This window comes from Prunus dulcis, chromosome 3 (genome assembly GCF_902201215.1).
Source record: "Prunus dulcis chromosome 3, ALMONDv2, whole genome shotgun sequence".
Lineage (NCBI taxonomy): Eukaryota > Viridiplantae > Streptophyta > Magnoliopsida > Rosales > Rosaceae > Prunus > Prunus dulcis.
The window spans coordinates 23,032,699-23,060,190 of record NC_047652.1 but is presented as its reverse complement, the minus strand read 5'-3'; the positions used below and the strand labels follow the sequence as shown (position 1 = coordinate 23,060,190).

The 27,492-nt window shown below is 38.1% G+C and overlaps 4 protein-coding genes and 2 long non-coding RNA genes across 8 annotated transcripts; 4 read left to right on the top strand and 2 right to left on the bottom strand.

Annotated features, from left to right (window-relative positions):
• The first annotated feature begins 208 nt into the window (after positions 1-208).
• LOC117622711 lies at positions 209-940 on the top strand. The gene is made up of 2 exons (XR_004585020.1): positions 209-442; positions 558-940. It is a non-coding gene; the product is annotated as an uncharacterized LOC117622711 (long non-coding RNA).
• Positions 941-1,430: 490 nt separating this feature from the next.
• On the bottom strand, positions 1,431-4,994 carry LOC117623147 (cysteine-rich receptor-like protein kinase 42). The gene is made up of 6 exons (XM_034354018.1): positions 3,880-4,994; positions 3,417-3,533; positions 2,961-3,314; positions 2,647-2,881; positions 2,364-2,517; positions 1,431-2,271 (listed from the first exon to the last, which is right to left on the bottom strand). Exons 1-6 carry the CDS (start codon positions 4,631-4,633, stop codon positions 1,900-1,902), a joined length of 1,986 nt encoding a protein of 661 aa, XP_034209909.1. The 5' UTR covers positions 4,634-4,994; the 3' UTR covers positions 1,431-1,899.
• A 1,366-nt stretch (positions 4,995-6,360) lies between these two features.
• Positions 6,361-8,412, top strand: LOC117622344. 2 transcript variants are annotated; one of them, XR_004584968.1, is made up of 4 exons: positions 6,361-6,699; positions 6,808-6,865; positions 7,597-7,662; positions 8,067-8,412. It is a non-coding gene; the product is annotated as an uncharacterized LOC117622344 (long non-coding RNA). The 2 variants fall into 2 exon arrangements; XR_004584969.1 differs by having other exon boundaries at positions 6,803-6,865.
• A 1,399-nt stretch (positions 8,413-9,811) lies between these two features.
• On the bottom strand, positions 9,812-17,079 carry LOC117623623 (polyribonucleotide nucleotidyltransferase 2, mitochondrial). Of its 2 annotated transcripts, XM_034354675.1 has the most exons (16): positions 16,609-17,079; positions 16,196-16,351; positions 15,914-16,084; positions 15,646-15,771; positions 15,404-15,565; positions 15,164-15,283; positions 14,655-14,792; positions 14,409-14,571; positions 13,586-13,711; positions 13,371-13,501; positions 12,816-13,035; positions 12,590-12,673; positions 11,954-12,033; positions 11,621-11,764; positions 10,854-11,477; positions 9,812-10,267 (listed from the first exon to the last, which is right to left on the bottom strand). In XM_034354675.1, the coding sequence occupies exons 1-16, from the start codon at positions 16,936-16,938 to the stop codon at positions 10,163-10,165; spliced, it is 2,880 nt and encodes a 959-aa protein (XP_034210566.1). In that variant the 5' UTR covers positions 16,939-17,079; the 3' UTR covers positions 9,812-10,162. The 2 variants fall into 2 exon arrangements, with proteins under 2 accessions (XP_034210566.1, XP_034210567.1); XM_034354676.1 differs by lacking the exon at positions 16,609-17,079 and having other exon boundaries at positions 15,914-16,077; positions 16,196-16,299.
• Positions 17,080-21,127: 4,048 nt separating this feature from the next.
• Positions 21,128-25,648, top strand: LOC117622886 (isocitrate dehydrogenase [NADP]). The gene is made up of 15 exons (XM_034353682.1): positions 21,128-21,531; positions 21,859-21,902; positions 22,003-22,112; positions 22,222-22,259; positions 22,488-22,565; positions 23,075-23,128; positions 23,208-23,309; positions 23,400-23,488; positions 23,578-23,681; positions 24,185-24,253; positions 24,342-24,457; positions 24,585-24,619; positions 24,683-24,825; positions 24,979-25,101; positions 25,334-25,648. Exons 1-15 carry the CDS (start codon positions 21,282-21,284, stop codon positions 25,425-25,427), a joined length of 1,449 nt encoding a protein of 482 aa, XP_034209573.1. The 5' UTR covers positions 21,128-21,281; the 3' UTR covers positions 25,428-25,648.
• Positions 25,649-26,103: 455 nt separating this feature from the next.
• Positions 26,104-27,406, top strand: LOC117621272 (glutaredoxin-C2-like). The gene is made up of 4 exons (XM_034351648.1): positions 26,104-26,291; positions 26,389-26,477; positions 26,886-26,984; positions 27,114-27,406. The coding sequence occupies exons 1-4, from the start codon at positions 26,236-26,238 to the stop codon at positions 27,191-27,193; spliced, it is 324 nt and encodes a 107-aa protein (XP_034207539.1). The 5' UTR covers positions 26,104-26,235; the 3' UTR covers positions 27,194-27,406.
• Positions 27,407-27,492: the final 86 nt, after the last annotated feature.

Below are 27,492 nucleotides of genomic sequence, written 5' to 3'. Positions count from 1 at the left end.
TTATTTTTTAGTGAAAAGGTTACTGCTGCTGCTCTCCGAGGACGTAGGCATAGCCGAACCTCGTTAAATACTGAGTCTCGTCTACTTTACGTTCAGCTCAAAATCTACCACATATCTCAGGTTATTTTATAACACAAAAGTAATTCAAAAAACGACACACAAAAAACGACGTGATGTGCTCTGCATTTGTATTGGTGATGGCAGCGTACCGATGATGTGTCGATAGCAACACGAAACAACGCAGCGACGTGGTTCCACACCTGGCTGGCTAGGACGTGTTGGAATCCCGAATCACGTGCTTGACTTGACGTATGCGCTCGCGAAATTTCGAAAGCGTAATTAGTACCATTTTGTTTTTGTGGGGGGTTGTCTATCATTTTCCTCAGCCCTCTCTGGTTTACGCTGCATCTCTCATATTCTCTTGGCCTGCCGCCGATTCCAGGTACTCTATGTTCTCTTTTTAAAATTTACTGCAACTTTGGCAGGCGATCTCATCAAACGAAAGAAAAGTTTGAGATATGAAAAATTCTTCTTAGGGTTTTTGGTTTTTGGTGCAGCCTGCAGGTAGAATTATTTATTTATGGGTCCAAGTATAGTGAAGGAGATCATATATGGGGCAACGATTGGGCTGTCGGTTGGGTTTCTTTGGAAAATGTACCACTGGAATCTTCAGAGGAGAACCAAGGAATTTTATGAGCTGCTCGATAGAGGCGAAATCTCCACTGTTGTCGAAGATGACTAGGCTAGGCTTAATTACTTTGTTAATTATATAGTTAACAACTTTTCTTTGGTTATTTGCATTGCAGGCATGTATTATGTGTATATAATAATAGCCTTGCATGTGTAATATATGTTTATTTCCCGAGATTTGCATGTTGGGATTAATGTAAGGAGGAGCTTTCAACAAAGAGCATATCAAGGGTCTATTTATTGGGCTGTATGGAACTCTAATAACTGTAAGATGACATAATTTAAGTACAACTTAAATGATTCCAATAGAATTATAATATGAATCAAACTGTAAATTAACAAAATTATACCGCAAATATGAATAAGCAAGGGAAATAAACTGACTTATAATTTGTAAATGATAATGTCCATAGACAGAATGTCTCCCCTACACTATACTTGTGCCTTGTAGTTCTGTCTTCAAGATACAACTATCAATAATTTAAAATTCGGCAACTTGGATTTTGAACTTTGGTGGTTATTCGAGTTTTTACCCATTTTGTCATGAGACCAAAACTACAGAAAAATGCTCTTATTCAATTTGAGCCTGGTTGCAACCAACTCAAGTTCCTTTGAAAATAGAAAGGAAATAAAGCTTATAAAATGTATCAATTTCTTGTGCTCAGCCAAAGTGAGACTAAGAAAACCTATTCAAACTTCCAACAAAAATATAAGCAGCACATCAATCACTAATCTCTGCATTGATCCAATTGCCACCTGGCATATCTACACCTGTCATATTTAATATGTAAAAGATTACCCATATCGTTCATGGACCCCATCATTAAGTGCAATCGGGTCCCCACCTAATTCTTTTAATTTTGGAAATTTATCTGAAATTCAGAATATCCATCTGCAATTTCTCAATTCTGCTGCCCGGATGAGTAAGCATGACAAAAGATATACAAATATTTGATATTTTCTACTAATAGATAGATATAAGAACTCAACAGCTTTTTCAGGCCGGAAAAAAAAAAAAAAAAAATTAGAAAAACAGAAATGCACAGCTTTTTAGTGCACCATGGCATGTACGTATTGGTCTTTTGCCGCAATATTCATTGTTGAAGTTAGCAGTCGCAGGATTCACAGAGATGAGTGAGCTGAAAAAGTTGCTAGCTGCCTGCCTGTGTGTACTTGAAAATGGAAATTGCCAATTGGGTTGGAATTTACTTATTGTGCAAAACTTGTACGGTTCTTCAAATCCCCATATGAGCTACGCATGCTAGAGGACTCTGTGGAGGTGCAGGACGCTTCCACTTTTGTTAATGCATTTGATATGGAGCTGTTTGCGCTATAAGAAGATCTGTTAATTGTGCTGCTGCCTGTGGCATTTAGAAAAGGAGGCTGATTCGGTACTGCTACCCTTTCTTTATTGGTCAGCATTGCAACTACTTCAGCCATGGATGGTCTTAAAGCAACAGAAGCCTGCGTGCACAAAAGCCCAATTTGAAGTACTCTTGATGCTTCTTCTGCAGGAAAATCATCTCTCAAGCAAGGATCAATGGCTCTAGCTAGGTCATTCGATATGTAGAGTTTCCAAACCTGAGATCAAGACCAAAGTTTCAACATTACAATTTGGAAAATACAAGTCACACACACTCGGCTAATTTCTGTGTCCAAAGTTCAAAACTTACCTTGTGTAAGAGTGAATCCGAGTCATCCCAGTCTTGTCTGAAGGTGCTGTTTCTCTTACCAGACACAATCTCAAGAACTAGCACGCCGAAGCTGTAAACGTCTGCTTTCTCTGTCAATTGCCCTTGAACAAGATACTCGGGAGCCATATAACCTCTGCACCACAATGTGATTTGGTTTGCAGCAAAATTAGAGATGAGAATGTTCAGAAGTTTGCTAAATCGTATCAATCAAGTAAAGGACATGATGGAAGAGAAGCGGGATTGTGTTCGTGCTGAAACTTACAGCGTTCCGGCAATGCCAGTGCTAAGATGAGACTGGTCGGCAGCAAAACACCGAGCAAGGCCGAAGTCTGCGATCTTTGGGCTGAGATTCTCATCCAGAAGAACATTGCCGCTTTTTATGTCCCTGTGGATTATTCTTATTGTGGAGCCTTCGTGAAGATAGGCAAGCCCTTCAGCTGTTCCAACAATAATATTCAACCGCTCATTCCAAGTCAGAATCCGAACCTTGTTCTTATCTGCATATATAAATGGAGGGCATAAGGATCCACTTAATTTGTGAAAGATTTAAAAATCATGCAGAGAGAGGACAATTACCGAAAAGGAAGTGATCGAGGCTCTTGTTAGGCACATACTCATAAACCAGCAAGCTCTCAGGGCCTTCAATGCTACAACCTAAAAGCTTGACAAGGTGCTTGTGCTGAATTCCACTGATTAAATTTACTTCATTGAAGAAGTCATCTACCCATTGCCTGGTATTGTAGATCAATCTCTTAACCGCTACTGTTTTTCCGTTTGGAAGAGTCCCCTTGAACACAGAACCACCTCCTCCTTGCCCAATTTTTCTAGAGGAGTTGAAATAATCTGTGGCCTTTTCAAGTGTTTCATACTTGAACTTCAAGCTAGAGTACTTGTTAATGCTTATTGAAGCCAACCCTACACCACTGCGCTCTGGATAAAGAATGTGAGAGAATATATGTTAAAATATTGTAGAAACAATGACAATTTTTCACAAGTAGCCCATAGAAATATATAATTGTATTATGTATATACCTTGTTTAATCTGTACCAATTTTGCATAGCCAGCATAAGCAGCAAAGAGAGACAGCAATATGAAGGCAGCTGCTGCCAAAACTGCTGCTATGATGATTCCTCTACTTACTGACAACCCTGAAAAAGAAAATATGCAAATCAGATTTTGGGTTATAAAAAAATATTTTAAAAAAAGATAGCTTTGGTAATAAAATAACACTTTCAATTGAAAAAAGTCAAACTTTTTATATTCTGTTTGGTCACCCAGAAAAGTGCAAATAGAGAAACTGAGGTTCGATTTCACAAATTTGAGTCTGTGGAAAAACAACTGAGGTTATGAGATTCGTCTGCAACCAGACAGAGTCCCTCTGACGCAAGAATATGATCCAACCTATGCTAAAAAATATTAATTTAGTTCATAAACCCCTGAAAATAAAAACCTTTAAAAAGGAAAAAAAGAAGAAAAAGGGTTATATTATATTACCATGACCATGATCTGCCATATGCTCTGCTTGTTCTTCATCATTATAGAATTTCTCAGTTGAATATCTCAAATAACACCCAGCATTCAAAGCCCTCCCTTCCTTCTTTGGTGCACATCCTCTCACTGCCTCACCTCCCTTCTCCAAGCAAGCTCTGCACCCATCACGCCCTACAGTTTTCCAACACTGAGCCAGAGCATAAACCGACCCTTTCACTTGTGCCACCCCAAATCCACCATTATCAACAGCAGCCTTAGTAACATTACGAATCGCAAACCCGACATTCTTCACAAACTCCATTCGATCTTCATTTTCAAGCTCGTGTTTCGATGACGAGCTGCAGATCACGGCGTCACGAGAAGGGTCTGTGGGTTGTTGGTAGAAGCTGTAGTTATCATAACGGAGGTAGCAACCGTCGAGAAAAATGGTAGCGGAAAGGAAGGGGAGGCAGCGAGGGATCTTAGTGCGACTAGCGGCGTAGCAGAGGAGGCAGTCAGTGTGTGAGAGGTCTTGGAAGCATTGGGCTAAGCCGTACATGGGCGGTGTGGAATTAACAAAGTGGGTGCCCCAATGGTGGGTGGTGATAAGCTGGGAAAGGCTTTCCATTTCTTTGACAAAAGTGGGGATGAAGCTGGCGTTTGGTGGAGGTTTGAGAGTGCCACAGGAGAGTGTTGCTTGGTTGGTTCTTGGATCTGAGAGAGAAACAGAGAAAACCAAGAAGAAGAAGATGACCCATGTTGTGGTTTTGGCATACATGCCTGTCTCCCTCTGGATATGTGGGAATTGCAAAAATGCAGAGCATAAATTGCACTAATAATTTGGGCTTAATTTACAAGTTTGAATTTCTGGGTTGAATTTGAAAGCTAACAAAATGTGATTTTGTTGGCAGAAAAAGCTTAAATTAGTGTGACAAAGTGAGTGAGATGATGAGCTTATCGTCTTCTTTCTTCTTCTTCTTCAATGTTTGGACTTGGTGGTAGTTGCAGGTATAGTCTTATAGAGCCTCCAGCTTCCACCCACCCAACCACGTATGCCAGTTTTGGGTCCTCCCCATCTCCGTCTTCATAAAAAAGAAAAAATAAAGACCAAATTGATGTGTTCATCTAAAAGTAAGCTTCCACAAACGCACCGTCTTGGTGGGGCCCTTTGTTGGACTTGCACCTGCATTATTTTACAGGTCGGTCGCATTGCTGCCATGTGGAGTCTCCTTGTTTGTGGGATTCTTGCTTGAATTCACTTCTTTCTTTTTCTGAGTCCAAACCAAACGGCCATCTTTTTGGCTGGTGGATTAATTTACATACATGTGAACACAGAACAGCTTCTACGGTTACCTATATATGACATTACTAAATCGTGGAATATGATCAACTAATGTGAGATCCTGTGCTTTTGGGCCTACCCTTTTCTTTCTTTCTTACTTCCTTGACCCGGAAACTTGAAATTTTCAATATAATGACATGTTATTCATCATTGTAAATGAATTCTGCAAGACACTTTTTTGTAATGTCAACCTATATATGACATTTTGTTTGAAGGGTCAAGAAGTTTGGGTTTTGAGCACTACTGATTTTCATTGATGGCTAAAAAAAACAAGAATGATGAGCTATAAATGCAATGTTTAAGTGCTATCCACCTTCTGAAACAAACTTTTCTACATATATGTATGGCATTTAAAGTTTAGTATACAAAAAGTCTTCATACCTTTTTAATATGGAATCGTGAGCTTTTTAGAAAAATAGGCCACAGTGGTTGCATTGTCTTTGACGTTGATATTGATAGCGTCTGTTACATGACATCACTTCCTTTTCATGCCTTTCGATTCAAAATCAGTTGAGAATGATGAAGTTTCAGCCACCCAAAATTTACTCTCTTTTTTTCAGAGGCTTATGCCTTAGAAAAATAGAGAAGCTAAACTCTTGTAGCTAGCTCTTGAGTTTGAAAAACAAAGTTCTTAGCACATAACACATAACAAGTTGGCCAACGGGTATAGATTAGTGAAAAAAGAGTTTTGCTTTGTAGACAAGAAGTCTCAAGTTCGAATTCTAATGACATCTTAGTTGTGTATTTGTGAGAAATCCCCCTCCCCTTTAATGACTATCGCTTTGTACTTGAAAAAAAATTGTAACAAGTTGGCTCCGATAGATAAAAAAAGGTTTTGGAAGTTTGGGTTTGAATTTGGACTAGATTGTAAGTAAAGTCAGACACTCCGAAGAGGAGAGAAAGGATACATAACATGAGCGAGCTGCAGCAACGAACGAGTGACTTTGAGCTGAAATGAAATCTGAAAAGTCGATACTGTCCTTGTTCTTCTTTATAAACTAGCATGGCAGAAACGACATTGTCCATTTTTTATATTCGCGAATTGACCCCGAATCCTCTTGTCTTATCTGCAAGTATTGTTATTTGTTTTTTGTCATTTGGTCCTTTTGCAGTTCAGGACAATATTTGGCACTTCAAACGTGTCAGGAGGAGAATAATACACACCATCCAACTCGCTCATTCTATCTCCATGCGAATTGTAACCCTCACCACAACCAAAATCTCAAACCCTTACCCTAACCCTAACCTTCCATTCTAACATGGAGAAGGAGGTCAGTCCTCTGCGTCATCGATGCACTTGACTGCCAATTCGTGTTTCGACCTCGCACCTTCGTCTGTATGGCTTCAATTTCGGCGAAAGAAGGAAGAGTTCGGAGATCTGAAATCTTGGATGCACAGGAATATAAGCGACATCCTCCCTTCAAGGTCGAGCTCAAAGAAAGCCATCGCATGATGAGAAGCGCAGGCCCCTTCCTTAAGTAGCTGCGAGCGAAAATGTTCAGGTGAATTTTTGAATTTGTGGCTCGTTATTTGATTATTTTTTCCTTCGTCTGTTCTTCGAGATTCTTGGTGGGACTTACAGTTTTTGTTTGTGTTTATTGCAAGGTTAGCGATGCCGCATTTTCTCATAAGCAATGCTTACTAGAGTGTTAGGGCACGAGACAATAGGTAGGTTGCAGTGTTCATTGTTACTATTTCTTGAATTTTCTCGTTTGTCTAAACTATGTGTGGCCAATTTTCAGTGATGTGCGTTCCCCCTTGATCTTTTTTAATGAGAAATGTCCTGTTTGATGCATTGTAGTAGTGTGGTTTGGTTTCTCATTCCAAAGCAAAGCACACATTGCATTGAAAGTGCCAAGTTGTTTATTGGATGATATGTGTTTAGCTGCAATCCTAAATCTTTTCGTGTTTACTGTGTAGAGTTAGTGAGATAAGTATTAGAATATTTGAAGCAATTGTGTGAACTACATCACAGAAGCAATTATGTAAATAGCATCACAAGAGCAACCATGTGAAGCATCTTCTGTGACCCTTATTTCATCTCTATATTACATATAGAGATGAAATAGTTTTGATAAATGCTGACCCCAATAAGTGGGCTTTCAGTAACAGTTATAGCAGCGGGAAGATGATAATGGACATAATTTTGTCTGCTATCTCTCATTTGTGAAGTAGGACAGTGCTTAACATGAACGTCTGTTGTATGGCATATGGGCATACAGTAATGTGTATTTGCACCTATACCTTTATGTGAAAAATTCGCTGACTTGGCATGTCATTCCATGATTGATTTCGATGAGCATCTACGACTGACCCAGTATATTAATTTGTAGTTGCTTCTACTCATGCTGATAATTTCTTTGAGGATGATCTGATGGTTGCTTTGTACCTGGTGACAGTTTTCTATCAGTCTCCCTTAATACACATTATCAGCAGCTCGGAGGAGTCTGAAGAACCTGTGTCAGGTAAACAGTAAAGTTGAGCATCACTCTTTGCTGTTGTTTGTTATATATAGCTTTGTTTAAATCTTGTGACCGTTTGTGATTTGTACATTTTCGAATTTGTTGATTCTGATCCTAAATTGCTGTTTGGTCGAACCTTATGTAAGCATCTTATTTTATGTTCACTATACTTTCCCAGATTGTTTCAGAAGTTTGGCTTTTTATTCTTTTCCCTTGAACCTGAGTTTGGCCTTTTATAATGAGCATAGATGGTGTTTATTTTATCTGTCTTTTGTCATGAATTGGCAAATAGCTACACGCCGGAAAATTTGTAGAATTGTAGACAACTAATTCCTGCATATTATTTTTGCTACACGCCGGAAAAATTGCGGAATTGTGGACAACTAATTCCTGCATATTATTTTCAGGTTGGGAAAGAGCAACAGAGACTTGACATTGATGATATGATATTGTTCCTCAACAATTGAGGATCACCCTGTGCCGACCTCAAGTCCTCAAGTTGTGAATGGTGATCGCAAAGATACTGGAGATCACTTACAAGTTCCAACATAATAATATGGTCTGAATGTTTACCTCTTACTTTTAACGAGTAGATAGAAGCTTTCCTATTAATTTTCATTTTCTGACTAAATCATTTCTACCTTAGCTAGCATCTTCACTTATTTGGCTCACGAATTATTTTCTGGACTGGAGTAATTTCATCAAGAATTTAAAGAGTTTATTTGGGCTGAACTTTGGCCCGACTGGTGGAACTATCTGATCCAAACTCCTCATTGTGGAGGGAGGCCTTGTTGAGCTATGCGAGCCCATCAAATTTGGCTCATGCGATTGCAAGAATTCTATATTGAGGGCTTATCTCTTAGCCGTTGGATCAAATTGGTTAGTTTGATTCAACATTTAAGAGATAGGACCTCATCTAAGGGCCTTAGATAAGACCCTCACTATAGAATGACCGGATGCTATTTGTTAAAGGGTCCATTTCGGTTTGGCCGGACAAAATGTTTTGAGGGCCAACTGGGGGCCTTCTGCCCTTCCGAATTTATTTAAAGCACTGGTACTGGGCTACTGACAATGAGCCCCATTTTGACCCTCTTGCTTGGGCTACAGTTCGGATCCGTAAACTTTCAGCCCTATTTTATTGCCAATCCAATTTGGTCTTACCGTTTTGGGCCTGAAGTTATGGCCGTCCAATTTGTAATTAATTTACCCAACCAATTTCTAGCTCAAACATTTGCACAACACTTCAAGTTTCTTAGGGGCCCCGAATTCTAGCCATCACGTTCGAGCCCACTAATTTTGACATGCGGACCAAATTAATTTGCTCAAACGCCCAATATTTTTCTTTCTGCTCCTTTTAGGGACGAATTTTGGGCCTGATTTACTGGCCTACTTCCGGTTCAGATTTTAGGTTATTGGGTCCACTTCTAGGCCTGTTTGGGCTGACTTTTGGGCCCTTTATTGGGCCGACCTATGGGCCTGACTTCACTTACTGGGCCCAATTCAGGGCCGGTTTTGGCATTATTGGGCCGTGATCTGGTCCTGATTTCAGTTTAGTGGGCCGACTTTGTTGCCCTTTTTCAGTTGTTGGGCTGACTTCTAGGCCTAATTTGACGATACTGGGCCCTTTTTTGGGCCTGCTTTCATATTATTGGGCCGACTTTTGAGCCCCTTTTTACTTTATTGGGCCGATCTCTGGGCCTGATATTACGTTACTGGGCCTGATATGAGTTTGATTTGACATTATTGGGCCTTCCTATGAGCCTGATTTAACGTTATTGGGCCCTGTTTCTGGGCCTTCTGTCATATCATTGGGCCGACTTATAGGCCTACTTCACGTTACTAAGCTCTGGGCCTATTTGGGCCGAATTTTGGGCCCTCTTCTGTTATTATGCCAAGTTTTGGGCCTTAATGGACGTTATTGGCAGACTTTTGGACCTCTTTCCACAATTATTGGGCCGCCTTCTGGACCTTAATTTGAACGTTATAGGTGTGCAATTTCCAGTTTGTTGCCATGAGTTTAAGCTTAAATAATAAATCGTCTTCCGATATGTTACAGTTGTTTCTCAATGCCAAGAGTTTGCTTGGACTTAGCTTGGGTACTCTTCGGGCTTGTATAGGCTTCATAGCGGCCCAATTACACTTTGTCAGCGGATGCAATCCCTGAATAATGGAATAGCGGGGAAAAAAAATAAAAGGAATGACAAGCCGGTAAAATATGTACAAGAGAAGCCTATGAGAGTGAAGAAATAGAGAGAAAACTGGGGCCATGCTTGGCTAAAACATGACACCTAAATCACAGGAAACCAGTTCATGAGCAACCGTTCCTGGCATTTCCAAATATGAACCGTGGTTTCAAGATATTATTTTCCAACCAGCTTGTATTGAACCTGCAGAAGCTTCTCGGTAGTTGTTTGGCTAGGCGACCGTCTCTCTATTCTGCCACTGCAACCAGAATTTCCTCAAGATGATTGCCTTGACAGTTATCTACGTGACAAAAACATTGCTACTCATCATCCTCCAGGGACATTACTGGAATCCCCTTGCTAGAAAAACTAACACACACAACTCGTAACTCATCATCGACTTCGAAGTCATTCTTACCATTGGTCTGCACGGCAAAACGAAGGTTAGTAAATACGTCACTTATAAAAAGGGGCATATTTTCCATCGGACCAAAATAAAATAAAAACAACTCTTTTCGTTGAGTTCATGGTCATCTCACACCATTAAATGTAAGGCAAAATAATGTACCACAACCTAGGCTGATCATTCTAGCTAATTGCATGTACCCATTTTTTTACTGCTTACACACGACAGACTAGTCTTTCCCACAAGAGTGAGCAGTGGAAAATACATCATGCCGAAGGGAGAGTAAAGGCGATGTTACTCCCACTTATAGACTGAGCGACTGAGATGGATGAGTGACATGAATCAGAACTGTGTTGAGCAACAGGCTTAGACAACAAAATGTGGATATTTAGACAAACGAGTGGCAAGGCAACATATGGAAATGCCTGAAAGATGACTATAGTAGCAAGAAAAGATTTTTGTAACCAAAACCAAGGTACAGTATGAAGGCTTGAATACAATCTAAAGGGAGTGGATATTGGGTAACTACTAGGAAGGAATCTAATTATTCACCCAAAGAAAAAGAAAAATACTTATCTGTCCTATAAAAACAAGATGGCACATACCTCAAACCGATACATTCCTCGAATTCCCCCACCTAGGTCAAGCACCAATCCCCCCGTGCGGATCTGATAAACCTTGGCAGTAACCTTTGTTCCTATCTTCAGAGTTTTTGCAGTTACAGGGCTTCTAACTTCAGTTTTATCTCCTTCCTTCTGTGGGAAAGATTTTGACATCTTATCATTAATAGTTTGAAGGAGACCAGGCTTAGCAAGTACTGAACTATCTTGATGGAATGTTATTGGCTTGTGATCTGTTTCCGAAGCACAAACAGGCCTAGTAGTAGCTTTAGAATTCTGAACCAAAGCAGCAGATTTTTCTTCCTCATCACACTCTGCTGCACTTCGAATTAGAATTGGTGGACTAGAAGTAGAGGCATTAATGCCTACAGCTTCAGATATAGAGCTCTGATTTTGTTGTCCATTAGATGAAAGGTCTCCAGCAGATGCCCAAATACTAGGTGCTTCTTTGGTGGATGAAACAGATTCCTCAACCACATTATTTGTCTCAGATCTAGGTCGAGGTAAAGTAGCTTTAAGGGATAATTTAATGTTACCGCGAACATCCTGGCCTATGCATATCAAGGAAAGCTGCTGCCCAATAGATACCACGTCTGAAACCCGAGAAACCTGATAATAAAAAAAAGCTATAAATGTCACAAAGAAATAGAAAAATCTCCTGTAATATATATAAAGTTGTTCCATAAACATTTTTATACACACAGGGTGTGGGGAGGAATCAGTATTCTAAAGCAATGCAATGTTCTACGTACTGGTTCATGTGACAACTCAGAAATGTGCAGAAGGCCTTGCTGACCACCATTAAACTCCACAAATGCACCATATTCCTTGATTGAAGATACTCTTCCTTTATAGATCCCACCAATTTCGATCTCACGCCCAAGTATGAAATCAACCTGAAGGACAGAATAAACCAATAAAGGCAACACAAGAAATGACTGAGAGAGAGAGAGAGAGAGAGAGGGAGCCTGGAGGCACTCAAAGATGCATCATGTTTATAAAGCTTTGAATGGAATTCAATGCCATAGAAAAACAACATTTTAATCAACTCAAGAAATATAATAGCTGATTGAGTGGCAAAATACCTTTTCCAGTACTTTTTCCATTACAGATTGATTCTTAGCAACTATGGTGAGTGTTCCATCACTTACGGAGATCCGTGCACCTGAGAACAACAGAACTGACTATCAGAGATACAGCCTGAAATATATATTTTTCAATAAAAAAATTTTTGTTTAAATGGAGAGAAATAAAGAGTGGGTCAAGCAACTTCCTGAAAGAAATAAGCAGCAATTGTTGAGTTAATCAATATACATAAACTTTATATCATGGCACTCTATGATGACATCAAAAACTTGTGCATAACATAATAATCAACCAGAAGAAATTTTTTTAAACAAAACCCATGAAGAACATGCGCATAACAGAAATACATGAAGATGAAAACAAAATAAATGAAACCCAAATTCCATGAGACGGTTGAGGTAAGTACTATAGCTGTAGACTGTTTTCCCTACGTGTTATTTTAGGAGTGAAAACATTATATAATGCGCCCAAACTACAGTGCTGACAACCAAATGACTCTGAATATAGATAACAAAAGTAAAATCCAAAGGCCAGATAATATTATCAACAGAAAGGGCTCAATAATTTGTAAGAAAGAAGTGCAAAACATCCTTGTTTCTTTGTGGATTAAAAATAAAGAGAGAGAAGAATCACACCTGTTTCATCTTCAATTTTTCTTTTTAGAGCACCAAGAGGGCCAAGCAAGCGACGAAGTGCATCATTACTGTACTTCAAGGTAGCTGCACCAGCAATCTTAAATCTTGAAGCTCAACACACACACACACACACACACACACACACACACACACACATATATATTATTGCCTAAGAGATGTCACTGGTTAAAAACAAAAGACAAAAGAACTAAGTTGAAAACTCAACCTAATCGAGGAGAATTTCTATCATCTTGAGTGCGTGGTACGCTGATCTCTCTCTCCATGTGATCAAGTATTTGAATGCGACCTTTACGTGCAGGCTCTAAGCTTTCACAAATAATATCTAAAGGAATTCCAGCAGGTTTTATATCCAACTGAATTGCTGTAATTCCTCTTTGCGTGCCAGCAATTTTAAAGTCCATGTCCCCCAAATGATCTTCCAGACCCTAAAAAATTAAATAAACTTCTAAGTTGACTAATAATATAAATAAAACATAGATACATTGGTATAATTCTTAAAATCTGGAATCAGAAACCCACAAGTAGTAGTTATAAAACTTCGGCTATAAATTCTAAAATATTCAATTTAAAACACAATGAAGAAATAAACCAAAGAAAAAAAATGAGACATGCATAACTGAGAAAGAAAATGAAAAAGTGAAGGTCTGATATGGCATTTAAAGGCAAATTCAGTTTGAGAAATAACGGAAATCATTGACTATTTTCATAAGGCCACCATGCAACAGGTAAAACTCAACATAAAGCCAAGTAAAAATCTCACCAGAATATCAGTCAATATTCGGTAATCCTTTATTGAGCCAGTTGATTGATCAACTTCACTAACAAGACCTACCGAGACACCAGCTACATGTTCGCGCAGTGGAATGCCAGCATCCATCAAAGCCATACTGCCTACAGAAACCAAATAAAACAACTATAATTAAATACACAGAAAGATTGGCAATAGCTACTACTGCAGTAAACTGAAAAGAATACCTCCACAGACAGTTGCCATTGATGTTGAACCATCAGACGCCATTACTTCAGAATTGATACGGACAGTATAAGGAAAATCATCTTCAGGAGGTAATACAGCAAGGAGAGCTTTCTCCGCCAGAGTTCCTATTCATTCAAAACCAACTACAAATTTTTATAATTATTAACTTGTTTAACAATTATCATTTCTATTTCTACTCTAGAAGGTAAAACTTCAATGTCATTAAGAAAGTTGTGCATTACACATAAACATCTAGGAATTCACTTATCTATATCCTAAACCACTTATCTAGGTCCTAAAACGTCTGATGCTAGATTGAAAACGACAATTAATAAATCCATTTATGTAAAACATCACAGGCATTTCACTTCAGTTTAAAGTGAGCCTAGATCCCACTGTTGCTTTGGTAAATGGCAATAAATCAACAGGGAAAACAATATACATATTTAGATAGTTGCTAAATCAAGTGTGACGTGGGCACAGGTTATTGCAACCATCAGACCCCAAAAAAGGATGCAGTAGCATCACTTTCAGATGCATGTGGCAGTGTTTCTTTCTTGGGCTTCATGACCCCATACAAACCATATACCATATTACCATTATGTATGAAGTATGTACAATCATATTATAGCAATTGCATTCTTACTTGGGCTTTAGAAAACACAACTAGGTATAAGTCCAGCCGCATAAATTCAAAAAGTTATTAAAGCTAATAAAAAGTAAACTCAAGCAACCACCAGGCCCAAAGCTTAGAGCAGACCCAAAAGGCAAAGTGAAAAATTAAAATCACATTGCTCCATTTAGCAAGTAGGCAATGATTACCGTGACCAACTTCACGCCTGTTCAAGCCACCTCGTTTACCAACTTCATTTATACAGAATGGGGGGAAGCTGTAGTGAAGCATGAAGCGTTTTGTTGGGGGACCAACAATAGACTCCAACCGTTGAGCATCACCAGGTGCCCCAAGTGTTACGGTACAAAGAACCTGTGTGTAACACCAAATATGTACCGAGAGTTGGAATGAAGTTTTAAACACTTCAAAATCCAGTATTTTAAATGCATACTGACCTGTGTGTCTCCACGATTAAAAAGCGATGATCCATGCAGCATAGGCAAATTACCAGCTTCGCAATACAAAGGCCTAACTTCATCAAGACGCCTCCCATCAAGTCTGAATCCTTCCGCAATAATTCTTCTACGGACAACCTAATATTTTTTTAATTAATCATAATGAAAGATGTGAGAACTAAAAGAGAAAATGTGTCTATTCCTAAGAGTGTGTGTGTGTCGCAGAAGAATACAACTAAGAAAATAAAGAGAGTCAGCCGGCAGCTCCTAATAGAAAACCTAACTACCTAATTCAGATAAATGTCTATCCCAAAATCAAATTTCCAAATGCCATATTCCATTTATCATATAATAGGTTGTAACTTGTTAAGCATAATGGAAAATGTAGAGGTTCTCGAAGATAAAGATACGATTAAGGTGAAGGATGCACACAGACGTACAATATGAAAGTAATCAAGACAAGGAAAAAGATACTGAATTCTGTTTAGCTTCATTTTGGCATGGCTTACCTTTTTCCTCACTGTGTCTACTGCCTTTGGTAAAAGTCTCAAGCTTTCTTCATCACACTCTTCTTCAAGTACTTTTTTCACATCTTGCATGATATTCTCTAGGGCCTCTCCACGTTCAAACTGGAAGTTAAAGTATTCCACAATTTGAAACCCAAAAGAAGACACAATACAGAATTACCATGCATGAAGAGAAGGAATTCAAAAAGAAACGGACGATGTACACATATAGATGACATGCACCTTGCCATATGTAGGATCAGTGAAAACAGCTTCTATAGGAGCTTCTGCCAATTTACCAACTTTCTCCAATGTTCTATCTGGCATCATTGACAATTTATATTCCTTCTTGTGCTTACCAGCTTTAGCAGCCAGTTTGATTTGAGGTTCAATATACTTAACTGCCTGAAATCACAGTCCAGTCTCTTAGTAGAATTCCATAAATAAAGAGACTTCACAAAATTGTTGCAGGTTTCATGACTTACCTCAGGATGAGCCAATCTTAACCCAGCTTCTAGATCTTTTTCTGAGATCTCACGAGCCTGCACATCAATCATTAAGGTTTTGTCCCTCGTACAGGCATACACTAAGTTGAGATCACTTAAGCTAAGCTGCATTTATACACAATTACGGACCAATCAGATGAAGTGAGTTTGTGTGAATAAAATATTTAGAGCCATAAAAATGATATGACAAGTGAATATGTGGACATTGGCGGTTGAAAGACAGATAAGAATCGCTAGTAAGCATTACCTCATCCATAGTTGGGTTAACAATAAACTGCCCAGAAATCCTGCCTATACGAATCACTCCAATGGGGCCAGCCCAAGGAATATCTGATAACATAAGTGCAGCAGATGTAGCATTAGCTGCCAGTACATCTGGATCTTGTTTTCCATCAGAGGAAAGAACACTCGCTGTTACCTATGTATGAACATCAGGAAATGCGTATTCAGAGACCAGAGACCATTATTGCCTCAAAAGAGTACCAATCATAAATATAAAAAACAACCTAAACCTAAACCTAAACCGTACCTGAACCTCATGGTAAAACCCAGCAGGAAATAGGGGACGTATTGGTCGATCAATGATACGACCACACAAGAGTTCACGCTCTTTTGGCGCTCCCTCCCTTCGCATGAATGTGTTCGGAATAACACCTTGGGCGAATTGCTTCTCTTGATAATCAACCTTACAGTAAGCAATACGCCAAAATGCAATAAGAACCACAAGGTGATTAATAAACAAGCATGCAAAAAGAACATGACCGCATGAAAGGGACCGTATTGAAACAGAGGCTCTTACTAGAATTATAATCGCCATATTATTACATAGAAGTTTTACCCATTAACTGCTACTACGATCAGTGAAACTTCAAATAATTGAAGAATTTATGCATTCGACATAAAGAAATTAAAACGAAAATGTAAGTTTAATTAGAGACATACAGTTAGGGGCAAAAAATCACGAACGGCATCGCCTTTGGCAGCGGCCACGGTGGATAAGACTTTGGTCTCTTCCATGCCTAAAACGACGGCCCCGTTAGCGAAGCGAGCGATCTTTCCGGATTCAAGCGTAATTAAACGATCTCCGATTTCAAATTCTTCTTTGAAAGTCTCGAGTACCTTGGTGCCGGCGACGGGGGATTCAGGATCGAGTTGCCGCAGCGACTGAGACGAGAAGCCCATGCGGCCGCTGCAAATTGTTCGGAACCCTAGGGCTCGCCATGTGAGAAAGTGAGGGAGATTGTTGAGCAGTGGATTGGCTCGGTTAGCCATGGACGCGCGGTTGTGGAAATGAGAAAGAGAGGGAGTGAGAGAGAGCTGTCGAGGGTTTAGGGTTTAAGAGTTTTAGCGCGGGATCGAAAACTGATAAGTGGAAAGTGGAAAGTGGAAAGTTTTACCCCCCAAAAAGGAGGAGAAAAATAGACTGTTTAAGCTAGCCTGTTTATTAACAGATTGGACTCTCGAAATGAAAATGATCTATTAAAAAGGGCCTGAATTTGGTGAGAAGGCCCAAACTTAAGATGAATCTGAGACAGTTGTTCTGGACCCTCTTGTTTTGGTCACATATATAGCTATAAAACCCTAATTTAATGGTATTATTTTCAAGAGATATTTAGTGATATACCCATTTCTAGCACTAATATTATAAATAAACCCTACACAATTGAATTTCTATAAACAAACCCAAAAAAAACCCAAAAAATGATAGCTAGCCTTATTGAATTTAATATTGATTATTAAATTACTTTGATGCCCTACTGAGTGCTTTGGGTATTTTTATGAGATTTTGGGGTTGAGCTTGTTTTAAGAAATTGATGGCAATTTTGTAATTTATAAGAAGTTAAAAGCTTTTTTGTTATGTTGTAAATGGGCTTTGGGTGTGTTTCTAAAGTCCATTTTATATAGGGCATTTTTATAATTTGGGCCCTCATATTGGGTATAATAGTGAATCTCCCTATTTTCAACGTGGTAGGTTCATCTTTATAAAAAAAATAAAAAAAATAAAAAAATAAAACGACGTCATACTAAAAAGTTTTAATAAAATATTACATAACAAACCTGTTTTATTTATCACTTTTTATACGAGGCATATTTTGAGGAGGAATTCGAAGACATGATATCGGGTGAATAAATGTCCTTAACTACATCCTCTTGCAATAGCCGGTCAAATAATGTGTTTATATTTCATAATCTTTTATGTTTGGGTAGAGGATGAAACTCTCCGAAATACCTATACGTAATGTATATGCTTATGTATGTATGCTTAGTGAATAAAGCTTCTATTCCAACCCAAAAGAAGAAACAAACAAACAAATATTACATAACTAATGTGTGTTTCATTGTAATTAAAAGTAATAATAAAACATAAATTGTGCTTATTCGGAAAACACAAAGATGTAAAATTTTGAAATACAAAAAACTACAAATGGAGCATTCCCACGTGGTGAAGAAGAGTAAACAAAAGCTACTGGACAAGGTGAGAAGCTATATATCTGGAGTTAGAATCACATCTGACAATAAGGAGAAAACGAATCTAGGCCACAAGAACCTCCTGGACCTGGTAGACTGAGAAAATCCAAGAAAAATAAAAAAAGCAAAAGCCCATTTTGTTGCTGAATTCACTTGTTCCATTTTTTTTTTGTTGAGTCATTTTCTATGATGACTGGGTTTCTCTGGTTTGCTGGATTTTTGCAAACTCACGAGCCCAAGAGAATGTCTGTCCTTGTTTGTATTATTGCAATTTTGTGGGGTAGTGTCACTGTCCCTCTCCGCTGGCGGCTACAGAGAGATACTAAATATATATATATCCACAGTTGGGAAAAGGATATCTCCTTTGCTGCTGCTGCTCTCACCTCACGCACATTTTTAAATGCAGCAAAAGAGAGTTTGGATTTGTTGTTTTGCCAGTGAACTGTCAGACCAACCAAAGGACCTTTTTCTTGGCATCTTCTTGTTTAATTTTATGTCCTTTTCTCTGATTTCTAAAGGTTTCTCTAATCAAATTTCCATCTCAATCAAAGAGTTGTTTATGACAACTCACTCTTTCTTTTTCTTTTCTTTTTGCAGCATTTTTTTTTTTTTCCAACTTTTCAGTTTTGCCACAGTGCCAGTGGTGGGGCTTTGATCTTTATGCAACAACACAAAAAGATTGATTACTTACTAGAAACATTTTTTTTGTTCATGTAAATGCAATGCTTCCATTCATTTATTGTTCCATTTGGTCCTTTCTCTGCCAAGAATGAAGGCCAGAATCCAAGAACAGGTCCAAAAAGGAAATGAAAATAAAAGAAATTCTCATAGCATCTATGTATGTCATCTTTCTCAATCAAATTAGAAATTAACTGTAATAATTAAAGAACAGAACTTCGAAGTAAAATGAATATAAACAGAGAGAGTACAATTAGAATGGAACAAAACAAGTTATTGCTAGAAAGTTAGACATATATAAGAATGATCATAGCTGCAGAAGCTGAAGGAGCTTTCAAGCATGAAAACTGAGCAACCATGCTGCTGTTCAAGTCAAGGCCCAGCTGGGGCCTTGAGTGAGCTCACCTTCACCTGTTGTGAAGTGGGTTTGCACCATTTGGTGTGATTCTCTTCTGTTCTTCATCTGCAGCTGGGAGTGATCTGAAGAAGCCATGGTTGCTAAATCTTCTGTGCTTCAACTTTAAGTTTCTGCCATTCCCAGAGCTATTCTGGTTGCTGCTTCTGTAGTTGAAGTTCCATATCTTGAAGAAAACACTCCCTGATGATGAGCTTGGCCTCGAAGAATGTTGCTTCAACTTGGATTTGGTTCTAACATGTGCCATTAACACCCCTTCCAATAATAGCACAAACACGATCAAAATTGCAATTTTTGATTTGTTGTAGCTCATATCTTTCGCTTAAGCTACACTCTGGTTTTGTGCTGCTGCTTCACACAAGTGGTGAATGCAAATTATGGATTACACGGTTACACCACACTTCATAAATCCCTCTCCCTCTCTCTCTCTCTCTCTCTCTCTCTCTCTCTCTCTCCTTCTCAGGCGTACTTATAGGTGGGTGGAAGGATTATCAAATCAACTGAGACAGATACAGTTGGTGGGACTGTAAAGAGACATGTCACTAGACTGCCTTCTTTTATTCAGAAAAAGGGGAGAAAATATTCCAAAGATATATATGATTTTGAAACCCGAGCTATTATTGAAAAATTACACTTCAATTTGCAAAAATCAATATTTTCACGTTCCCAAAATACAATATCAACTTATATGGGTTATTCGTAGCAATGGTCCCTCAATTATACTCGAAGTTATATTTTGATCATTTAACTCAAATATTAGTTGTAGAGGTTACTCAATTGGGTGTTATATTGTACCATTAGTCCATATGGTCAAGTCTGTGACTTTTTCTGTTTAAAATGATGACGTGACAAGCATCTCTTAGATTAGTGATGGGCAAATGTGACTTTCAGTTAGGATTATTTGTGCAATGATCCCTCATCTAGACTCGAAGTTACATTTTGGTCACTCAACTCCAAAAAATAGTTATAGAGGTCACTCAATTAGGTGTTGTGTTGCACCATTAGTCCCTATTATTAGAAAGACTTGACAATAGGGACTAATGATCAACACAACACTCAATTAAGTGACCTCTGCAACTAATATTTGAATTGAGTGACCAAAATGTAACTCCAAGTATAGTTGAGGGTCTATTGCTACAAATAACCCCAACTTATATTTATGTGAAATTTCAAAACCTAAAAAATACATTTTTTTATACTTAATAATCGATTTTTTTAATTTTTGTTATTTTATAGATTTAGCCCAAATTTAAAGATTGTATCTTGTAAGTCATGCATGCAGATGCGAGTTAGCCCAATTAGTGAGGGTAATGTGCATATGGCTTTACACCCCAAGTTTAAAATTTTCTTTATAAATTACATAGAATTCTAAAATGACGGAATTTAGATTTCAATCATTTTATTTTATGAAAATTGAAGATTTTAATGTTTGAATTTATGTATGTCGAATTTTGTAAATAACACTATGAAAATTATGACATGACGCCTATTTTGGTGGAAATTAAATTCGGGAATTTGATGCCTCAATTTTCACGAATTTTTCTGCACGTCATTTAATAAATTCAGCCCTTAAGTTGTCAAATAAGGGAATTATCAATTTCTCCTTTTAAATTCCCGACTTTTAGCTAAATTTCGAATTATTTTCCTTCATACAAATGGAAGTAATTTAGAATATCGCATTGTTATAGTAAAAATAAAAAAATTGCAAGTCAGGCATCGGGTTGGTCTGTGCGGGCCTAGTAATTGTCGAGCCCAAGGCTTATTGATAGGCCTTTTAGACCTGGGACTACGACCCCAGCCCGCCAGCCCTTCGGGCAGATGCTGACTCTCACACCGAATCATCGTCTCAATATTCTCGTCCGTCCGATGTAATTACTCAAAGACTCAACACCCCTCCCTGCCGATCAAATGAAAACGGTAACAAAAAAGCAAAGCACTAGAGCTGAGCTCATTTCTATAAAGACAAACGCAGCCTAAGATCAAATTCTGGAGTTCGAGCAAAGCATCTTCGCAGTTGCAACTCGTAACGCAAACTCATATAAATATATATTGAATGCTAAGAGCGAGACTGCAATTGAGCGCCATGTCGCGCGCTGCGATGATATCGTCGTCAGCTTCGTCCTCTCTAGCCATGAGAAACCCTAGCTTGTCCTTCTCGTCGTCCCCGAGACTCTTCAATGGAGTGCCTGTTGGGAACCGTGTTTCGTTCTCCGTTCGCTTTAGTCATACTTCGTTGCGATGCTACGCTTCGTCTCCCGGCTTCGATAAAATTCGGGTTCAGAATCCTATTGTTGAAATGGACGGTCAGTTCCCTAAATGCTACAACCATAGTGCTTTATTATTTAGCGATGCTCTGCTTGGTTTATGAGAAAGCACCGGAAAAATACGAATGTTGGTTTCGATTTATGCGAAAACTTATACAATGCGAAGTAGTTGAATGAAGTTCAGTAGAGTTGTCAGGATGATAAGATTTCAGATAATGAATTTTTTTTCAATCTTTTTAATAACTCTGTTTTTCACAGCTACCAAACGGAGCATAACTTGTAGGATGATGCAGTTTCGTTTTCTGTGAACTTATTTGTTACTGTGCTTATCTACCGTATTGATTATTGTTTTATTTTTCCAATTAGGTGATGAAATGACGAGGATCATATGGAAAACGATTAAAGATAAAGTCTGAAGATTCATTTCAATGTGAATTTCACTTTACTAATGCTTGATTGTGGAATTTGATTTAATTTAGTGGGTTTTTTTTCCGTCATATGCTATTGCAGCTTATCTTTCCCCATCTGGATTTGGATATAAAGTATTATGATTTAGGAATTTTGAACCGTGATGCTACTGATGACCGAGTTACAGTGGAGAGTGCCGAAGCCGCTCTTAAGTAAGTAGTTTGATTCACTTTAATTTTAATTTTCTGAATTCAAGGGATTAATGAATGATTAGCAATTTGCTTCTCGTATTTGTTTTATTTAAACGTTTTTGCTCTTCAGGTACAATGTTGCCGTGAAATGTGCTACAATAACTCCTGGTTAGTTGTTTTTGTTTTTCCTTAATTCTGTGTTTGTCTATATTACCGTGATGAACTTGAACCCTTTCCAAGTGACATTGTGGCTGTGTTCAAAACTTCAATATGCTCAAACCCTTTCCAAAAGATATGCAAACAGATGATCTCTCTGTTCTCCCAGGACATTTTAACTGTTATCTTATGGAAATAGTAGTTCTGTTTCATCTAATTTCAGGTTCTCATACTTCACAGATGAGACCAGAGTGAAGGAGTTTGGGCTGAAATCAATGTGGAGGAGTCCCAATGGCACAATTAGAAACATTCTAAACGGTTTGTATCTAATAAATTTTCTCCTTTGAATTCAAACCAGAATTCTAATGCTCTTAGTTTTGTTACTTACTCATTCATTTCAATAATAGTTTTACAAATAATTTAGTTGGCATACCTCACTGTTGGAAAGTTGGTCTTTCTTTTGGGTTTAAACATCAAGTATCATAGTTAATATGTGACCAAGAGTTCTTGCAGTGGAGTTCTTGGAGTGGTTTCTGATAGTAGCTACTGTAAATGCAAGTTTACAGTAGTCTCTTTGCAACAGCTCATTAAGCTTTGTTGTGCACAGATTTTGTGAAGAAGCAGTTTTCTTATTTAAGTGTCCCAGCTTCATTCCAGTTGCTTTACACTTGTTTTATCTTGTTCATTTTTCTTTTAAATATGGTTAACCATTAAAATGACCTGTCTATGTACATAGCCTAGTTTGACTTTCTTATGAGGCTTCTCTTTCCCTAATATTTTTCAAACAATTTATAATAAAATATAAATTTTTATGCTTGATCTTGTAGGTACTGTTTTCCGTGAACCTATCCTATGCAGAAACATCCCTAGAATAGTTACTGGTAATAGTTTGGACTCTTTAATAATCGTCAAAGTTGGTAATATATTGTTGGAACTGCTCAATACTTGTCCAATTCTCAGGTTGGAAAAAACCCATATGTATTGGTAGGCATGCCTTTGGTGATCAGTATCGAGCCACTGATACAGTTATTAAAGGGCCGGGAAAGCTTAAAATGGTTTTTGGTAAGTTGATTTCATGGTCATATGATTGAGCTGGTGTAGTAATTTCCTATTAAACACAGGTTTTGACATCTATCTGCCCCTGTTGCTCAGTCCCAGAAGGTGGGGATGCCCCTGTGGAACTTGATGTTTATGATTTCAAAGGGCCTGGTGTGGCCCTTTCTATGTATAACGTTGATGAGGTTTGCCTTACCACATTTTGGACACACCATACCTTTGTGGGCAACTGTGTTGATCAACTCTGCTAACAAACTCTTGTCTAATCTGTTAGTCTATTCGAGCTTTTGCTGACTCGTCAATGTCGTTCGCATTTTCCAAGAAGTGGCCACTATACTTGAGCACCAAAAACACAATTCTTAAGAAATATGATGGCAGGTAAATTTACTTTTGTTGGAATAATCCAATTTTCAATTCTTCTTTTTTTTTTTTTTTTTTTTCTGTAAGTACATTGTCCTGTAGTTTAGCCCTGATTCTATTTAGTCCTTATAGTTACTTTCAGTGAATTTATCCTTATAGTTTGCTAACATTTTCAATGAGGCCCGAAAAATTATAGCCATATCACAGTGGTAGACAGAAATTATCAAAACATGATGAATTTGCCCTTCATCATGGCTTGTTTCTACATTTCTGTCACATTGCTCTTTCTGCCTTGACAAATCTAAAGCAAACGTTCACGTTTTCTGTCAACCACTGTGACTGAAATGAAAATTTGGACCACAATGAAAGTGTTAGGAAATTATAAGGTAAATATGTTGAACTTAAACTAATGGGACTAAAGCGGAACCAGACTTAAACTATACGGACCAAAAGTATAATTTTAGCCTTTTTTTTTAAAAAAGAAAAAATATACGAAATGTTGAGTTCTAGGACTGCCACAGGTTTAAGGACATATTTGAGGAGGTTTATGACAAGAAGTGGAAGCAGAAGTTTGAAGAAAACTCTATATGGTATGTATTGTCTGTGGTAAATACGGAATCATGCATTGTTGTATGGCATATATTGAAATAATTAACTGAAGACTTTATTGGCATTTAGGTATGAACATCGGCTAATAGATGACATGGTGGCTTATGCACTCAAAAGTGAGGGTGGTTATGTTTGGGCTTGCAAAAATTATGATGGAGATGTCCAGAGTGATTTGCTTGCTCAAGGTGCTGTTGAACTCTCTCTCTCTCTCTCTCTCTCTCTCTCTCTCTCTCTCTCTCTCTCTCTCTCTCTCTCTCTCTCGATCCAGAGTTCAATAATTTGTTCTGTTTTTTTTTTTTTTTTTTTTCGCAGGATTTGGCTCTTTGGGCCTCATGGCTTCTGTGTTGGTATGCATCAAACAGTAACTTTCATTATTTCTATGCAACAAACTCTAACCAGTGTCTGTGCAGTTATCCTCAGATGGGAAGACAATAGAAGCTGAAGCAGCTCATGGGACAGTAACTCGTCATTTTCGGTTACATCAAAATGGACAAGAAACCAGTACAAACAGTATTGCTTCAATATTTGCATGGACACGAGGCTTAGAGCACAGGTACTGTGTTAATGAAGTGTGACAACGTGCTTTACAGTGGCAATCTGCCTTGTGTAACAGTAAACATTCAAGATTGAACTATTAGATAAATCATTTTGGCTTGCATTTTTTCTTTTTGCATCAGATAACCTGAAAAATCTTTACTGTTTCCAGGGCCAAATTAGATAAAAATGATAGGTTGCTGGATTTTGTTCGAAAGTTGGAGGCTGCATGCATTGAGACAGTGGAGGCAGGAAAAATGACCAAGGATCTTGCCATTTTGACCCATGGTTCCAAGTAAGTAGATTCTTGGCTCTGTTTAACAAGGTAGTTGGGATGTGCACAGTCCAAAGCAATGGCATAAATTGGCTTTTCTTCCGTGAATTCGCTATTTGGGACCATCCGCATTATCTATCTAAATGGTTAATTTAATTTTCCTTTGTCTGTGTGCATTTGATGGAGGTGACTAACTTAGCCAGAGGGGATGGTTCTTGGGGGTACTAAACTAAGAAGCTTATGTTTCATGCAGGGTATCGAGGGAGTTCTACTTGAACACTGAAGAATTTATTGACGCTGTTGCAAAGAATGTTGAGCAAAAGCTTCTGGAACCTGCTGTGGTTTAACTATATTGACGCTGATCTATAAGAGATGGTCATGCTGGAAAAGTTTTTCAGTGGGAATATGTGAATCTGTTTTTATTTTAAAAAATTAGCGATTCAATTAGAGATGGGGGGTTTTTCCCTGGAACATATTCGCAGAGGTAAAAACTAGAATTACAAATCCTTCTATAAATGTAGCAATTGTCAAAGGCCAATAAGCAAATTTACTTTTAACGACTGTTTCACCACCAATTTTCATTCGTTCAATCTTGTGTTTATATATATTTCAATTAAACTCAAGATTTCTTCGTCCAGACGATGTTTGTGATTATGCTATTAATGTCGTCATGATCACCATTTGCATCATAATCTTCTATTGAAAATTCAATAAAACTTGGGTAAATGGTCAGCCATTGGCAGAGATAAAGACATTTGGATTTTTAGTTACGGAACGTCGTCGATATGGTAATGCAACTGACGAACGTTATGACGTCGTAGAGTGATATGTGAAATTTGGTGATCTTGGACAGCAACCAACGTCAGGCATTACAAACTAATATATTGACCACAAATCATTGATGGTTAAAGAAGAGAAGAAAAGAAAAAGCCCATTATGGCCCACAAGAAGAAGCAAAAGAAAAATCAAAGACATACGTGCAAGGTCGGTTGTCTATCATCTACAGACTGCGGCCCACTACATATACCGCTCTGACGCTCTGACGCTCTGCATCTTCCGAAACGCTCTCTAATCTAAGAAGAAGATTGCGAGGATTTTGGAATTTAGGGTTGCGAAAAGAGAGAGAGAGAGACAGAGAGACAGAGAGAGAGAGCTATGGCATTGACAAAGGCGAAGGAGATCGTGTCGTCCAATTCGGTCGTCGTGTTCAGGTTCTTTTTATCGAACTTTGATAAATTGTTATGCGTGTGTTTATTGTTTTAAGAATTAAGAAAGGCTATGGATCTGTAAATTAATTTGCAATTGCAGCAAGACGTATTGCCCCTACTGCGTGAGCGTGAAGCAGCTCTTGACTCAGTTGGGAGCTAAATTCAAGGCCATTGAGCTGGACACTGAGAGTCAGTTTCATTTTCTCCTTTGAATCTTTTTTTTTTTAAATTTTTTTAAAAATATATATGTACATGTATAAAATTCTACATCTTATCTAGTCCTCCTTGTTTGGTTGTTTGGAGTTGAGTATATAAACATGTCCCAAGCAAAAGCTAAGTTTTTTGTATCATTGTTTATTTGATCATGGGGTATTTTTTGTGTGTGTTGCTAATTACATTTAAATATTGAAAACAAAACTCAAAGAGGAAAAAACCACCCGCTTTTGATGCTTGGATTGGATTGGACATGGTAAAACTTGAATTTGGTGATTAGGTCAAGTAATTAGGATAAGTTTTGATGTTATGAAGTGTTTAGGATTTGTTTCATGTATGTGCTTTACTTATTTATAAATAGTGGTTTTGTTTTGGCATTCGAAGGTGATGGAGCTCAGATACAATCAGCACTGGGTGAGTGGTCTGGCCAGCGGACTGTGCCCAATGTGTTCATTGGTGGAAACCACATTGGTGGATGTGACAGTAAGATTTTAAAATCCCTTGACCATGGCTATTAATTTATTAGGTTTAATTGTGTGTCTTCCTTCCACATTAGTAAAAGTCATTTTATCTCATTGGTTAATGTATATATATGATGATGTTGTTCTGTAGCAACAACTGCCTTGCACAAGGAAGGAAAACTGGTGCCTCTATTGGCTGAAGCTGGAGCTGTTGCCAAAACTTCTGCTTAAAGCAGGAGTTGGCTAATTGGATGAATGATTAGTAAAGTAGAATAATTTCAGTTATGTGCTTCTGTTTGATCTGTTAAACCTTTTCAGATCAAAACGCACATTCAACTTGAAAGTGCTTGGTAATTTGATGTTTCGATTTGGATATATGTGCGCCTTTGAATTTTCTTGATTGTGAATATATAATCCCAGTATCTATTCTTTGGTTTTGATTCATTATCCTGGTTATTATGGTGTGGTTTAGATTGAATTTAAAGATGGTGTATAATAGGTGCAGACATGGGCAAGGGCAGCAAGCCCAC

Coding starts and splice junctions, on each gene's coding strand:
- LOC117623147 (XM_034354018.1), bottom strand. CDS start 4,633: ATGTATGCCAAAACCACAACATGGGTCATCTTCTTCTTCTTGGTTTTC. Junction 3,315..3,416: donor ATTGGTACAGATTAAACAAG/GTATATACATAA, acceptor TTCTTTATCCAG/AGCGCAGTGGTGTAGGGTTG. Junction 2,518..2,646: donor ACTGGCATTGCCGGAACGCT/GTAAGTTTCAGC, acceptor ATTGTGGTGCAG/AGGTTATATGGCTCCCGAGT.
- LOC117623623 (XM_034354675.1), bottom strand. CDS start 16,938: ATGGCTAACCGAGCCAATCCACTGCTCAACAATCTCCCTCACTTTCTC. Junction 16,352..16,608: donor GTGATTTTTTGCCCCTAACT/GTATGTCTCTAA, acceptor GCTTACTGTAAG/GTTGATTATCAAGAGAAGCA. Junction 15,284..15,403: donor CTGATCCTACATATGGCAAG/GTGCATGTCATC, acceptor TTTAACTTCCAG/TTTGAACGTGGAGAGGCCCT.
- LOC117622886 (XM_034353682.1), top strand. CDS start 21,282: ATGCTAAGAGCGAGACTGCAATTGAGCGCCATGTCGCGCGCTGCGATG. Junction 23,682..24,184: donor CTTAAGAAATATGATGGCAG/GTAAATTTACTT, acceptor GGACTGCCACAG/GTTTAAGGACATATTTGAGG. Junction 24,620..24,682: donor GCCTCATGGCTTCTGTGTTG/GTATGCATCAAA, acceptor GTGTCTGTGCAG/TTATCCTCAGATGGGAAGAC.
- LOC117621272 (XM_034351648.1), top strand. CDS start 26,236: ATGGCATTGACAAAGGCGAAGGAGATCGTGTCGTCCAATTCGGTCGTC. Junction 26,478..26,885: donor CATTGAGCTGGACACTGAGA/GTCAGTTTCATT, acceptor TGGCATTCGAAG/GTGATGGAGCTCAGATACAA. Junction 26,985..27,113: donor CCACATTGGTGGATGTGACA/GTAAGATTTTAA, acceptor GTTGTTCTGTAG/CAACAACTGCCTTGCACAAG.